This window comes from Penicillium verrucosum (genome assembly GCF_028828655.1).
Source record: "Penicillium verrucosum strain IBT 35672 chromosome Unknown utg000003l_segment0_segment0, whole genome shotgun sequence".
Taxonomy (NCBI): Eukaryota; Fungi; Ascomycota; class Eurotiomycetes; order Eurotiales; family Aspergillaceae; genus Penicillium; species Penicillium verrucosum.
This window is the reverse complement of record NW_026643212.1, coordinates 2847752-2863217: the sequence shown is the minus strand read 5'-3', so window position 1 is coordinate 2863217 and position 15466 is coordinate 2847752. Positions and strand designations below refer to the sequence as shown.

Below are 15466 nucleotides of genomic sequence, written 5' to 3'. Positions count from 1 at the left end.
TGTCTATATTATTTGGCAACAGTTCACAAGCACAAAGAGTATGTTGTAGAAGTTGCAAGACGGTTCTCAGTACAACATACGGAGTACCCCGCAATGCGGCCCCGTCAACTACCAATAACCACCAATAATAGCCAAGGTCTTTGTGGGGGGCCACTTTCAGGTACGAAACAGTCTGACGGATCTGGAAGGCGGTATCGGGTATTCTATCCTCATATAAGCTACAAGTTAATAAAACACTGCAAGCAATCAAAGCAATAAAGTGTTGCGATGTCCCACATCGAGACGTTGGCCGACATGCACGTATAGATCATAGACGTATAGATCATAGATACTACTTAGACACCTAACCTGTCGCCTCAGAGTTCAAGCCGATGCTCTCTTTTACAGCGATCAAAAAGTGGTAAGGGATGAGCAGTAAAACAGAGAGGGAAAGCTATCTCGGCCTGAAATACAGCGCATATGCATCAATGCCCAAGTCCGGGTCAATCTGGGACACCCACCGGAATCACTTGATAACAGTAGCCCGTATCTGGAGGTGTGTATAGTACAACGTCAATTGATACATTTACTCGCACATAGCTATGTCACAGTTTCGATTCGTGATTCGTGAGTTACACTGATTATACCGATAAACATACAATGTGCCGGGTATGAGGGGATGGATGCACTCCTCCGAGATTCCCGAAGGCGACTGATCAAGGCAAAGCGAAAAGCGTTTATGCCGAGATCTCCTTAATCTGTGCCTCGAGTTTCTTCATATCACCGCCAACAACGCGGTTGACCTCCTTGCCATCCTTGAACACCACAAAGGTGGGCATAGCGTTGACGCTCAGTTCCCGAGCGACACCCTGCAGCTTGTCCACGTCCACCTGGAGGAAACGAACATTTTCGTATTGTTCGCTGAGCTTGCCGACAACGGGGGCGACGGCCTTGCAGGGTCCACACCAGGTTGCGAAAAAGTCAACGACGACGGGGCCGGAGGAGACGAGGGCTTTGAAGATGACTTGGCTGTTGGGTGGATATTAGAATCGAACATATTGAGCGCAGAGTCAAGAATGTCTTACTTGTCGATCTCGGTGACCTTTCCGTGAGACATGGTGGCTGCTGAGCTCGAGTTGCGCGACTTGAAGAAGAGTCGGATAGCTTATGAGGGGTTAGTTTTTGATTGTTTTGTTTAAACTGAATGTGGGCCAAAGGTGTTGTTGGTTGCGGGCAGACATCGCGGGGTGTAGTGCGTGGCAGTACTTACCAATGTATATCGCAGTGAGAATTAGAACGGTCTTGAGCTCCATCTTCAGTTGTCGTTCCTGAGGTCTTTGGTGGAGCGTCGTGTTATTTCGCGGGACACGTGACCGGGAACTATGCCCTATCTAGAGGTACGTCGATCACGACATTTGAGAAGAGATGAGGTTTCAATTAAGTCTCAGCTAACAGGGTCTTACTATGATCAAGCTAGATTTGTGCGCCGGGGCTTCGACGAGTTTAATGTGACTGCAGCCACCAAAAACCTCTGCCATCAATCGACAAATAGTGTGATGCGCTTGCTTTCCCACGTGCGATATTGATAGATCTAGAAACAATGCTATATATTTTGTACATTCCCTTCAATCCTAATTCTAAGGGAATTGTGCTATACGTACTATGTGGTCGACAAAGATAACCAAGGTAATGAATATCAAAAAAAAGAGCGGGTCTAGGCCAGCATACCGGGTTATCTTGTTTGTAGGTTTCAGCCGGTGATGCATCCCTATAATACCCCTCGCAGGGCGTGCCATAAAGGACTGGTCTTTTTTATTTTGAAATTTTCAGGGTGCGTGATTTCGTATGTTGTACTGCATTCTTGGGTATAAGGCCTTCGGGTTTATGATAGCTCCAAAGCGGGATGAATCTCTAGAAGGTAAATTCTCAAGACATGATGCTTAATATGTGGGACCTAAGTTGATTTACTTGCAGGACAACCCTAATTAATGTTGATCCTATTATTAAGTGCCGATGATCCTTGGCCTCTTCACCAACCGCATTGAATGCAACGGACTTGGAAACAACAGAATCTCAGGATATCTTTATTAAACTATACTATTACGGCAAGACGTATGCAAGACGTATGCAGCTATTCTAACACAACATGACGCTACATAATGAAGACCTGCCTCTTGACTCAACTTGGACCTGACGTATAGGCCTCCTAGTGCGAGTTTTGAGCTTGGGAATGCTTTCGGTCTGTGAATTCTACGATTGGCTGTAGACCTTTTATTGCAATTGTCATAGTCTATGCCATTTAACTAGCAAGCCTTCCACTGGGTGTACACTATGTCTCACATTCTTTCTGATAAGGTGTACTTATGGTATGTCTCGGCTTTGGAATGTAGCGTCCAGGTGCTCCACCTCAATATACTCCGCCTCATGGTCCATATCTCTATCCTAATAGCCATGGACTGAACCTAGCAAGCAACACTGTCCTTTCCTTTTACTCAAAATCCGCTCGACATGAATTTGCAAAATACAACCTCCAAAATAGAGTCTGAACCTAGCTCTAATGACACGCTCACCAATTCGACTACCCAACACATTGGTACAAACAATGCCCCGAGCACGACCGGATCCATGTTACGACTCTCACTATGGGTCTCGTTTTCCGCGTGGATCTCGAATTTCGACAATGGCTACGCCGGCACGGTCCTCATCATGCCTTCTTACAACCACGCATTTGGAAACTGCGAGCAATTCCTTGACCCAAACACGTATGCCACCGTTCAGCATTGCTCCTTGACGCCACTACAATAATCCATCATAAGCCTCAACTTCCTGTTCATTGCCCTTGGAGGCGGGATAGCGGGCGTCACCGGTCAATACATCGGACGCAGGGGGTCAATCCAGGCTGGCTGCGCGTTAGCTATCATTGGTGCCGCCGGAATGCTTGGCACCAGTGGCAGCTTCTTGCGCTACATGGTGTGCAGGTCGATTAGTGCGGTGGGCATTGGACAGCTGATGGCAGCCAGTGTGACATATGGCTCCGAGTGCATCGTTGCCAACAAGCGCGGGTTATCTTTAGGGTTGTATAATGTTGGACTCGCCGGGGGAAACGTTGGTGCTTTCGCCGTGTGTGCGGGTTCTGCTCGTCTAGAGCCAATGAACGATTGGCAGTGGAAGACACCTATTCTGTGCCAAATACCCCTGGGAGTTATTCTAGGTGCTGGTATCTTGATGCTCCCTGAATCTCCACGTTGGCTCATGGGACATGGCCGAGAGGAGGAGGCACGGAAATCGTTCGGCGCGCTATACAACCAAAGTCCATATTCGCCGGATATCACTGCGCAGATTGATGATATCAGAAGCAATCTTGAGAGCGAGCGTGCAAGCCGCAAAGCTGTCTCGTTCTTTGATATTTACCGCAGCAAGCATATCGCTCGCACCTTGACATCTGCCATGATTATGGTTGGACTCGCCATTACTGGTATCCAATTTGTACAACCATACGTTACACTGTTCCTCAAGGGAGTTGGCATCAGTGACCCGTACTTAATCAATGTCATCATTGGTTTATGCATCCTAGGAGGATCATTATTTGGTCCGTTCATTGTGGAATATGGCGGAAGGAGAGTTGCCATGCTTTGGGGTTATGTTGTCATGGGTGCCTGCATGCTCACTCTTTCCTCTGTGAGCACTGCTCTCAAAAGGGATGCAAAAGCCGAGATCGTGACTGTTGTTCTTCTGTGCTTGTGGGCTTTTGTCTTTGGCGGGACTATTGCTGCGAGTGCTAACCTATCTTCTGTGGAGATGCATAGCGTCTCACTTCGCACCTTCGGACAAGCCAACACAACGGTATTCTATGGTATCTTTGCCTTTGGTGCAACATTTTGGACGCCTTATATGTTGGATGCGGACCACGGGGACATGGGTCCCAGCGTGGGCTATTTCTACGCAGGCGTCACTGCTGTTATCTGGATTTTAACTTTCTTTTTTATGCCAGAGACTGCTGCAATTACATTGGAGAAGATTGATGAATGCTTTAATTCAGGAGTCAAGGCGTGGAAAACGTCACTACCCAAAAATCAAGCTATTGCTTCGTCTCAGCAACGGAGCGTGACAGGTGGAAAGGTTGAAGCTTAACGAATGGCACCGAGCCATGGCCAATTAACCGTGGATATCATATAGATATAATATTTATATTCTAGTACATAATTCATGACTACCAGATATCGTCAGTTAGTTAAGTACAGTGTATTATACTTACAGAAACCTCAAGTGTATAGGGAATGATATACTTGAAGGCAGAGAAGCCGTCCATGATACGTGTGCCTTGAACCGCAATTAAGATCTGACATATGAAAGACAAGCCCTAGGCAATGGTTTAACGGCACCTGTCTCAACTCTTCTTTTTTCAGTTTCATTGATCCCTTTTGGAAGATGGTGTATAGATCATTCACGTGACCTCCTGGCCCTAAGAAATGCGCACCCCCGATATATGCCTACTTGTAAGAAACACTAAGAGATGAATTGAATGTCACCAATATGAAGTGAGGATAGCCTAGTTTAATGAGTCTGCAGTCCAGGGCTAAAATATGCCGTAGCTCACGGTGATCGGGACATAGACAAAATGGCAGGGAATTTCGATAAATAGCTGGTACATTTTTAACTAAAGTTATATCAATTAAAGGGCTGTTGTCTGCTGAGACATGAAAAAGACTTTCTTGGTGGTAAAAAACGGAAATGACATTGTACTGCTGGCGGTTGAATATTTTAAAATGAGCCTATAAAACTTCACTTACGCCGACATAAGCGTTATGTTATGTTGACTTTACTCGGTGACCACTGCCTCGTTTGTGCTCTTTCCACATGCAAACGACGCCCTTAAATTCTCTTCTCTTCTTGCTCTTCTTTCATCTTTCTTCCCTCTTACACTCACCACAGACATTTCTTCAGTCAGAAAAAACGCACCCCTTTGATCTGAAGGAACCATCCACAGTGAGTTGATAATATTTCCTTTGGAGAGATGCAATGATTTGTTAACAATATCTTCTTTGAAGTCACAAAGCTCAGCCATTTCAATCATTCTTACAACCACTCGTGCTCCTTCCTCGGCTATCATGTCGTTCTTTTCCAACCCCCGTCGTGGCGGCCGGCATGATGCCGAGCCTGAAATCCCTCCTACACCGCGCACTCAGGCCACCTGTTTGCCCAAAGAGGCTCCTGCAACCCTTCTCAATGTCGCAAAGCTCAAGCCAGAGTCTAGCCTTACGGTGTGGGGAAATGAGATCGTTCACGTCTTGCAACCCTTCAAGCTCGATGGACTGGTGAACCTTGATCTCCCAAGACCCCACCCAGGAGACATCAACTACGACCGATGGAAGTTCTGGACTCTTGTTGTTTCTAGCTGGTTGTTTAACCAGATCGAGGTCGCACTTCAACTGAAGGTGAAAGCACATTCGAACGACCTCGCCTTCGCCGACGAAATATTCAGCACTATCAGGCTGCTGAGCCTGCGCAACCAGTCCAACTTCGTTGCCAACGAGTTGAAGAAATGGGAGGAAATGAATCGCAATAACTTTGCCACGCCCTCGGACTTCATTATGGCTTACCAGAACCAGTTCAATCGTCTGAAGACAGAGGGCCACGATCCCTCTTGCGACTTTGCGCTACGTCGACTTCTGCAGGAACTTCACGGGGAGGTCTTGAAGGTCCCGTTCATCGAAGAAGAGGTGAAGAATTTGGGACGGCCTGTGGACTACCAGCTGTTCGTCTACTACTGCAAAGTCTTGGTTAACGAGTCCCGCCAGCCCAGTGTCGCGCCCGCTGATGACATCATTGGAGGTGGAAGTGCAACAGGCCAAAGCCAGAGCGGTGGTCGAGACATCTCCTACCGCGGCTGGAGACAGAGCACCAAGGGAAAAGGCCAGGCATGGGAGTAGGTGTTTCGCCTTTCGCACCTCCCGGACCTTGGGATTAAACAAGGTCATGGAAATGGGCACCTACTATTCAGGATTTTACACAATTTAACTATCAGAAAAGATGAAAAACCCAAAAAAAAGGTCATTGCTACAGATTCCTGGAAGCATTTACACAGGACATAGCAATGCGACTAATTTTCTACCTCATCATTTCCATTCCGTAAGATCACCATAATTAGGATTCTACTGCGCCTGTCAGCAAAATTTGACTAAATCGTATGAAAGCAAAAGGCTAAAGCGTCCATTTGCCTTGCTTCTACGCTGAGGCACATTTAAAAGATTGGCCAAATCCAATATCAATGACGCCTCATTTGGGTTATTCTAGAGCAAATTCTGTATCCGGAGCAGACGTAGTAGACGACGATGTCCGTCACATTTCTAGATATATAAAATGTACCCCGTTGTTCTCAGAGTATGCACTGCGGCCCAATTATTATTGAATCAGTCATGATGGCCTGCATGCCGGGGATTAACCCGCACGAGCATTTCACCCCAGCAACGACATTCGACTGCAATATAATGACAAGGACAGGGAAGGGGAATACTGGCAAGAAATGCACAGACAAGGAATATGCTACTAGGTGATGTCCTGCTGACGCTAACCTCGATGCGAATACGAGGCTGAGGCTGATGCAGACGTGCCCAACCACGCTGCTGACAAAGATGTTAATGAATCACCTAGACATTTGCGAGGACGTTGCTATCCAAATATTTTGGTCCATAACTAACATCGAAACTACGAACCCTCGACGATATTAAGATGATTGAAATCCAACCGAAAAGGGTGCTGGTCAGACCAACAGTAACCTTCGTGACGATCAAGCCAAAACCGGAAGTAAAAGGCACGTCAGACAACAAGACGAAGAGCAAACCAGAGACGAAGAACAAAACAGACACCAGGAACAAAACAGAGACTAAACCCAAGCCTAAGCTGGAGACGAAGAACAAAACGGAGACAAAGCCCAAGCCCAAACCTGAGACGAAGAGCAAACCAGAGACGAAACCCAAGCCCAAACTGGAGACGAAGAGCAAGCTGGGGACGAAGAACAAAACGGAGACTAAACCCAAGTCCAAGCCGGAGACGCAGAACAAAACGGAGACGCAGAACAAAACGGAGACGAAGAACAAACTGGAGACGAAGCCCAAACCAGAGACGCAGAACAAAACGGAGACGAATAACAAACTGGAGACGAAGCCCAAACCAGAGACGAAGAACAAAATGGAGACGAAACCCAAACCCAAACCCAAGCTAGAGACGAAGAGCAAGTCGGAGGCGAAGGGCAAACCAGAGACGAAGAGCAATACAAAGCCCGACGCAAATCCCAAGTTAAGACCAGAGGCGAAGACCAAGATAGAGGCAAGGATCAACCCAAAACCAGGGACAAAGAAAACGCCAGACGACGGGAAGACGAAGACTAAGCCAGACGCAAAAGGAAACCCCAAGCCGGAGGCAAAGACCAACCCGAAGCCAGTATCGAAGACTAAGGCAACCCTAGACCCAAAGAAGCCAGACACGAAGACGAAGAGCAAACCAGAAACAAAAACAAAGTCAGAAAGAAAGCTAAAGGTCGAGCCGAAGAAAAAGACCAACCCGGCGAAGAATGTAACAATCAATTTGGAGACGACAACGAAGATCCAGCTGGGAGGCTAGAATATGCTAGCGCCATCAAGCCCATCAAACTGAATGGAGGAAGATGTGCTGGTGACGACAAAGCTGACATCAATATTGGGGTGGATATTCCAAATACGACTAATAAGACGAATAAGAAGCTCATACGGATGAATTCAAGAAGAACAGTGAGATGGACTTCTTCAGCCAAGGCCGGAATGGGTAGTTGTTATATCCCGAAGCTTATAATTTGTGATCTAATGCTCATTTGCAATGTCCAATCGAATTGTCATTGAATTAGGTGCATTCCCGGCTCTCAACTCGTCTTTCTGGGGATGGTAAAACCCAGGTGCTCCATGGGCCAGTTTTTATCAAGCTTTTGTACCCTTCATTGTCTTTTGCTGCCTGGTAGTGGCAGCGTGAAACAAGTATCAAACTCGCGTGGGATAAGGAAATAAGAAGAGGATCGAACGCAGTATCGGAATTTTATAAAGGATATTTCGTCTCATAACTGCCTAGTCTTCGCTCAGCAGCCTATTACGGATATGTTGAAGGCAATTGATTTAAACGAAAGCCAATCGATTATATATTCCTACATCTGGTACAGCAGTTTATCACCACCAGTGCGCCAGTTGAATCCTGCTTGAAATATTTCCTTAGTTGAGGTTTATCCTCAATCCCAAGCAAACACTAATTTTTTTACTCGTCCAGTATTTCGAATGTAAAGAAGGACTGCCAGGCAGAGCCTAAATTCAATATGTAAATCACATAGCAATAGCTCGAGATATTCACAGAGAAGCCCAACAGGGGCAAAGAAAAGAAGTAGCCAGCACGCTCAGATGAAAAATCAGCAAGAATGGTAAGAAAAACCGAAGCCGGTAGCTCGTAGACCGGTAGTGACAAGATAGTTGGGCGCTCATGTACATGCAAGGAAAGGCGGCCTGTGTATCGAAGGACACGGCAGGGAAAGTTGAGATAATGACTGGAGAATGTTCAGAATGAATGTGAGGAGGAATAAATATCAACAGTAAGGGAACAGCTCTGCTTGTTCCCATAACTCCAGGATAACACCCTGATAAATGGTTGAGAATAAAACAAGTTGGAAAATAAAGGAAATGGATTTTGTGTGGTGTTGGTGTTGGGAAAAGACTTCTCTCAGGAGACAAGTGTAGAGAGAAAGGGGAGGAGATAGGGAGAAGGTTTGGTTTGGCTTTTATGTGCAAGGAGGGATAACCATTGTCGCCCTTCACAATTCGGACTTGGCTTGTTCTTCGCCTTCCCATTGGGCTTTGCGTTTGCCCATCATCTCTTCAAGGACGTCGAGACGTTGCCGGGTGGTACGGAGGGCATGGTCCATCTCACGGTCAGAGATCTTCTCTTCGCGAAGCCGTGCAGCGAGCTCACGCTCATCACTTGTACTAACTCCAGACGACCTGCGACTTGGGTGTGGCTCAGGCGATCGGTAAACGTTCGGAAAGACCATTCCGTCCATACCAACTCGATCTTCAAGCCAGTTCCAGAGCTCAGTCTCTTCACGTCGCCACATCTCCTCGTATGCAGCCAGTCTCTGGGGCAAGCCGTGACCGGGACAGCCGACTTCATGCGAAAGTGTGGAGGGTGGTGACGAGGATCGGAAGAACGCGATGTAGAACAGGATTCCGATAATTAGGATAGCGACGTTGCTATTCCACAGGGGGTTGAGAATGCTGGTAAAGGGCTCTAGGAGGGGGCGGATTGGTTCGAATAATCCCCATGATTCTCCCTTGCCGGCGTTGGGGTCCACAGTAACCTTCAGTGAAGCAGCTGCGATCGACTCCCGCCCTGCGCCGTCGGCCTTCTTGCGCTTTCCTTTGCCTCGTCCGGCGCCATTGGCACGCCCGCGGGGAACAACTCCAACCTGCAGGGCTTTGACAAGCTCATTACCGAACGTCGTTTGCCCGTCAATTGCGCCTTTCTCGATAGGGCCTTTCAGCCAACTTTTGCCTGACCATTCAATAGTACAGGTCATGAGGAAGCGAGTTTGGTTGCCAGGAGCCCATGTAAAGAGGTACTTGGTCATGGTAGCAAAAACGTTGCCACTGGGAACATCAGGTGTTTGGGTGCTCAGAGTGACAAGAACGGCCTTTTCAAGGTCTAATAAGTCCATGGTCTCGGTACTCATACATTTCGTCTGCTTCGGACCAATGGGGGCATTGAGAGGTTTGATGTATGAGTACTTTCTAGTTGGGGATTCGGTCGTTAAACCCTTCGCTGTTCCCTCGAACTGTAGCTCTCCACATTTTTGATTGTCGGTAAGGAACTTGGCCATAAACTCGCCGGACGCTGGGCCAAAAACCAAAGAGAAGACCTTGCCGAGCGGTGCCGGAATTATTTCATCTTTGATGACTTTCTCGTACTGACCGTTGGCGTCGACGTATTCGGTGGGTGCATGTGTAGCCGGGCCTGGGAAATCAGCAGGCGCATCCTTGGAAGTGCCCTTGTCACCGTTCTTTTTATCGCCGTTTCCATTCGTGCCGGCTACTGGCACAGCTGCATTCGCGGATAGACTGGAAGCCTTGCGGCTTAATCCTTTCCGTACTGGTAATGACGCTGTACTGGCATTGGCACTGTCACCGGGCTCGAAGAAGCTATCGGCATGGTCTCCTTCCTCGTCCTCATCGTATATTTCATCTTCGTCCGTGGCATCGCTCCCGGACTCGCTCTCCTCCTCCTCTCCCTCCCCAACCTTCTCTGTCTTATCACCGGTTCCATTGGTCACACGGGTTCCGTTCACAGAGCTCTTGATGGTGGGGTGGTTGATCTTCCAAATGTTAACCATTAGGTCATATGTGGACTCTCGACTGAGCAAACTGCGGAAAGTGTGACGCGCGTGGAGTGTCTGAATGGCAATAGCATTGGGAAACACCATGGCTGTACTCTCCTTTTCAATAGCAACAACCTCATCGAAGCTGATCACTAGAGTCGTGACCCATCCTAGAATGTTACTAGAGAAACAGATATGCCCTTCTGAGATGTATATGCGGCCGGCAAGAATGATCTCACGCTGCAAAGCACAGCTGTAATCCTCGATAAGATAATCGTCTTCAGGTACACTTCGGAACAGTTGGTGAAAGTCCCGATTGCGCTTTTTACTCGCAACCGCGAAGCCAGTCAACCGAGGTACACTGGAATTGACACCAGGAGCACCAAGTGCGACGGCGTTGATGCCAATCGCTCCGATTGTCGAGGTTGTGGCCCCAGACGAGCCCCGATGGCGCCGGGCAAGTCTACTGCGCACACTACCTGTGCGTCTAAGGCCCCCACTCAGGTCACCATCAACGACACTACCACTGGGGGGTGTTTGATCACCCATAATTGGGCCATCTTTCGGAAGTGAGGTGGTAGACTGAATCTCCAGGGCCTCTTCTGTCGGCAATGAACCATCTGAGGGCCTTGCGTATGCTACTTGAACAGCGCGCGCTGCGCGTTTGTCTTCAAGTTTGGCAGCTTCCTCGTCTCGCCGGGAAACAGCTGTGTTTTTGCGCTTGTCAGTTGGGTTCCCTGGTTTTGTAATCACCACGCCATCGGCAGTCGTGATTGACTCACCGGGTCGCGCGTCCATGTCCAGATGGCTGAAGTTCAGATCGCCTGCCCCAAGAGTCTCTACAGCAGATGGTCTCCCTTCGGCAACCTTGCTGCCGTTGTCTGACGTTCTCTCGCCATCCTCCGAAGTGGACTCATTGACAAACTTATCAGCATCGGCAGGAACAGGTTGGGCAACTGGACGATTTTTCTGTTGTGCGTTGATGGTGTTGCTGAAGGAAGTGGCAGCGTTTTGCGCCACTGAAAACACGGAGGAGAAGAAGCCGCTTTGCTGGGCTGAGGGCACATTCTTCGCTCCGGGAGTCTTTTCTTCAAGAGGTGTCAGTGCAGACACCGAGTTGGACAATTTGCTTGGCCCGTGAGCTGCAGAAGCGGACCGCACCCGGCGGTGGGAGATCATGTTTCCAGAGGGGCTCACGGTAGTGACTCCGGAAGATGGGGAATTTTCAGATTTCAGAGACTCGGGCGAATCGGTAACATTGTTGGACAGGATCTTCGCACTGAGAGGGTGGTACTCGGTTGGTGTTGGAGGGGTTACAGTTGTCGCTGGCGCAGGAATAGCGGTATGAGGTGGGGTGTTCGGCATGGGGCTCGCTTCAAGCGAACGAGGCTTGTCGTCTATTATATCCGTACGAATCGGCGCAGGCACAGGAGGGACATCGCCGGGGGCTGCCTGTGCTCGTTTCGATGATAGACTGCTCCGCCGGCTGCCTCCAAACAGACCCCGCCCGCTCTTGTTGCCCCCGGACTTAATTGATGAATCCTCAGTGTCATCATTGGCGCCTTTCTTATCCGAGCTGAAAAAGCGTCTTCCAGGAGATGTACCGCGTTTCTTGCCATTTGCGTCCGTGGGGACATCCAATGCCATACCCGATGTTGCGCGCCGGGGCATTCTTTCGCTTGGGTTTGATTCTGAACCAGTGGCACTCAGACCACTAACAGCTGATTCGGCATCGGCATGAGGATCTTCCGTGTTTGCGGCATCTACCGATTTGGTCTTGAATAACGGGGAGGATGAGGTGTAGAATCCGGCATGGGAGCTATGCGAGGTGAGCGGCGGAGGTCTAAATGAAGCTCAGCTGGTTAGGAGTAGTCCATGATAATATAAGAAGGTTAGTTGTTTTCAACTTACCCGTCCGGCTCTTCATCATCGGTCAACAGACTATTGCCCTCGCCCTCCGGCGCAAAGCTCTCTCCGTTCGATGACGGAGCTGCGGAGGTCCCATCCCGAGACTGATTGGATCGGCTTTCATGTAGGTCGTTTTCCAAAACCACAGGCGGCACCGGCGGCTCGTCGGATTGTTTCTGATTCTTCTTTTTACTCTCTTTCCGTCTCCGACGCGCTTCGAGTAGCTTTGAGAATCCACTAGGACCAGCCTTGGGATCTACTACTTCTCCGCCCTGGGTTTTGGGTCTCTCGAGGGTAGAATCCGGGGATGAGCGACCATTGCTCTCGAGTGCACTTGATTCTGCAGATACTGTCCAGGAGCGGCGCGATCTGTTTTCACCTCTCAAACTTGAAGACGAAGATTCGGCCATAATTGAAGGAATGTAGAGGGACTGAGAATCGGGGGGTTGGTGCGGATAGACCGGACGAGTCAGGGGAAAGTTGTCATGAGGTGTGTATGTTGAAGATTTTCTCTTTCTCTTCTTTTTTGGTAAGAGAAGTTCCGTACATCGACGGAGAGACCAAGTGAAAAGAGAGAGAGACGTGTTGAATTGTCCGAACATCCCCCCCTGGAGCTCCGTAACTTAGTCACCCGCCAAGTTAAAGATGGGGGCCTGAAACTTGAGACTTTTTGCTGTTTTTTTGTTTTTTGTTTCTGATTTTTTGATATTTCTGATTTATATTGTTGATAATATATTGTCTGATGTCTTTTCTATTCTTACTATTTCTCCAATTCCCTTTATTCTTTGTAGAGTATAGCTATAAGCATCTAATACTTCAGCTCCGCTTCTCCACCGTTTATAGAATGTGGATGTGACTTGACGTTTTTCGCTGTTTTCGGGGTCTATTTAATTGCATATGGCATATATGTAGCATCTAATCTGTGATTCTAATAAGTTAATCTAAGAAAATTGCTTTGTTTTCAACTTGAAGAGTTCTCTGATGTACAAAATATACTTGGTGTATCCTCCGTGCGACTGTCAACTCCCAACCCCATTCACTTACTTCACCTACTTCACTTACTTCACTTACTTCACTTACTTCACTACACATAACGCCACTTCTCCAACATTCCCCAGATAAATCCCAAAGGAATGCACCTTGTCTTTCTCTCTGAACTCCTACAGAACTTATTTTCGTCATGGAAGTAGCTCCTTTGGCCCTGGTAAGACCTCAACCCCTCATTTTCCAGGATATTCTAACCCCAACAGGCCCACACTCATGCCCGGAATGCCGTGCTAGAGACTCGCAAGGCTAACCCAGTTGCTGCCAGCGAGGAGCATGATCTAGCCGCTGGTGAATTTGCAACCGCTACACAGAGCAGTTCCGACCATGAGGTGAGTCTTGATTAAGTAGAAGATCTACCTCCCCGCTCGGCTCCAAGCTAACTCGTCATAGGCGCTACGGACCCTACGTTTGCTCGAAACCCACCACAAGAAGCTTGCCGAAATCCTCCGATTCCAGCATGAACATCCAACTACCCCCCTGCCGAAACGGCATCTGCTACTGCCTCCTCCACAGTAGGGACCCAGCAGACCGCAGCGGAGTTTGGGGGCACAAAGGTCGCAAGTGTGAACCAGGATGCACACCTACCACCAAGATTGGTGGGCAACACTCGTCTACCGAGTCGGGATAAGTCCTCTATTGCTAGTAACCTGGCATCCGCCCGAGGAATCCCGTCGCACCCCCGACGTGGATCGCCAGTGTCACCAACACTTACATCGCAACATGTCGCAGCAAAAATGACCGAACCTCCACTGAGGGCTAAAGCCGGCGAAACAAGGCTACGTGACGGACCAGCCAAAAATCGACACAGTCGTGCCTCGGCACCTAGACAACCATGGTCTCCTCCGACACCCAGTTCCACTGAGGTCATTTCCCAGCAAACCGTACCCCCCAGTGCAGCTGAATCCGGAGCATCGAAAGATAAGCCTGCGATTGCCGATGAAACATTCAACCGTTTCTACTCAGCCTTCGGTGGACTGGTCTCTAAGGTGTCTGGGCCTTTGGCATTCGCAGGGATTCAAATGGGGTCTGCCGATCCAGTCCAGGCGGAACAAAGCCACAAGTCCTCAGCTGAGGTAAAACTGGATCGTGAGCGTGTTGTTCTAGATCGCTCCATGACTGCGGGTGAGCCTGATGTGAACAAACTATTCTCTCGAGCCGCATTGCGGTCGATTCGGGATGGATCTGGGGCAGGTCCCGGGAACACAGCAGAGTCATTCTATGTCGTCCCAACCACGGGCGGGACTATGTCATACGCAGGAATCCTCACCAGAGCTGAAAGACAGGCACGCAGGAGCAGCCTCGAGGATGGCGACGACGACTTTGTGGATGCGCGAGAGACCCCCTCGTCTCCTGAAATGCGTCACAGTGCCAGCGGTTCGCGCATATGGGCAGGTCGACGCGGCGCACCCGATAAGCTTACCACCCCGCAGACACAGAAGACAATGGAAGAGATGCAGGTAGAGAATGAGACATTGAGGGGCTTGACCGATTCGCTCGCAACACGATTGCACATGTGGGAAGTGAGCGCGCAATCTTCGTCGATGGCTCTGCAACAATCAATCCGAATGATGCACCGCCAAAGTGGAGGGACGCCTGATTATTTCCAACCTTCAACCGCTACTACCTCGCCTGTGGCTACGCTAACTGCGCCGCCGGCTGCGGCTGATACTGACGCTCGGATCAAAGAACTCGAAGAGCAGATCCAGCGTAGTGAGAAGAAACTTGAAACCGCTTCTCACGAGAACGACAAGCTCAAAAACGTTCTTGGGCGGTATCGAGATCGCTGGGAGAAATTGAAAGAGGGTGCCAAAACTCGGAGAGCGGAGGGTCGTTCCGGGGACAGTCAGAGTAATCCGCCTCCCAGTGGTGCTAGCAAGCCGTCGGAGATCTCTTCATCTCCAGATCCTGGTCGAGGTTCCTCTGCTGCTCAGGCAGAATCTCGTGCTGCAGGTGATAGTTCGGCATAATCTCGCAACATCCATCCTCGGTCGTTGGGAGCAGCGTTCGGTCCTCTCTACGGCTTGATCCTCTTTTAATGAGATATCCCCATGACACTATTTTATGAAGTTTCGGATAAAATCGATTATCATCCTTTTTTTTTTTCTGAATAGTTTATTTAGTAACTACTAGACTTCTCATCTAAACCTAACT

At 48.9% G+C, this 15466-nt stretch overlaps 6 protein-coding genes across 6 annotated transcripts; 4 read left to right on the top strand and 2 right to left on the bottom strand.

The window, feature by feature from the left end:
* Positions 1-716: 716 nt before the first annotated feature.
* On the bottom strand, positions 717-1292 carry N7516_008761 (thioredoxin family protein; the record flags this gene model as incomplete). Its single annotated transcript, XM_057221480.1, has 3 exons — positions 717-1008; positions 1065-1143; positions 1250-1292. 3 exons carry the CDS (start codon positions 1290-1292, stop codon positions 717-719), a joined length of 414 nt encoding a protein of 137 aa, XP_057071752.1.
* Positions 1293-2487: 1195 nt separating this feature from the next.
* Positions 2488-4110, top strand: N7516_008760 (uncharacterized protein; the record flags this gene model as incomplete). Its single annotated transcript, XM_057221479.1, has 2 exons — positions 2488-2741; positions 2796-4110. The coding sequence occupies 2 exons, from the start codon at positions 2488-2490 to the stop codon at positions 4108-4110; spliced, it is 1569 nt and encodes a 522-aa protein (XP_057071751.1).
* Positions 4111-5087: 977 nt separating this feature from the next.
* N7516_008759 (uncharacterized protein) lies at positions 5088-5909 on the top strand (the record flags this gene model as incomplete). Its single annotated transcript, XM_057221478.1, has 1 exon — positions 5088-5909. One exon carries the CDS (start codon positions 5088-5090, stop codon positions 5907-5909), a length of 822 nt encoding a protein of 273 aa, XP_057071750.1.
* Positions 5910-6708: 799 nt separating this feature from the next.
* On the top strand, positions 6709-7599 carry N7516_008758 (uncharacterized protein; the record flags this gene model as incomplete). Its single annotated transcript, XM_057221477.1, has 1 exon — positions 6709-7599. The coding sequence occupies one exon, from the start codon at positions 6709-6711 to the stop codon at positions 7597-7599; it is 891 nt and encodes a 296-aa protein (XP_057071749.1).
* Positions 7600-8803: 1204 nt separating this feature from the next.
* Positions 8804-12678, bottom strand: N7516_008757 (GRAM and VASt domain-containing protein; the record flags this gene model as incomplete). The annotated part of the gene is made up of 2 exons (XM_057221476.1): positions 8804-12203; positions 12272-12678. The coding sequence occupies 2 exons, from the start codon at positions 12676-12678 to the stop codon at positions 8804-8806; spliced, it is 3807 nt and encodes a 1268-aa protein (XP_057071748.1).
* A 770-nt stretch (positions 12679-13448) lies between these two features.
* On the top strand, positions 13449-15282 carry N7516_008756 (uncharacterized protein; the record flags this gene model as incomplete). Its single annotated transcript, XM_057221475.1, has 4 exons — positions 13449-13472; positions 13519-13644; positions 13706-13827; positions 13908-15282. 4 exons carry the CDS (start codon positions 13449-13451, stop codon positions 15280-15282), a joined length of 1647 nt encoding a protein of 548 aa, XP_057071747.1.
* Positions 15283-15466: the final 184 nt, after the last annotated feature.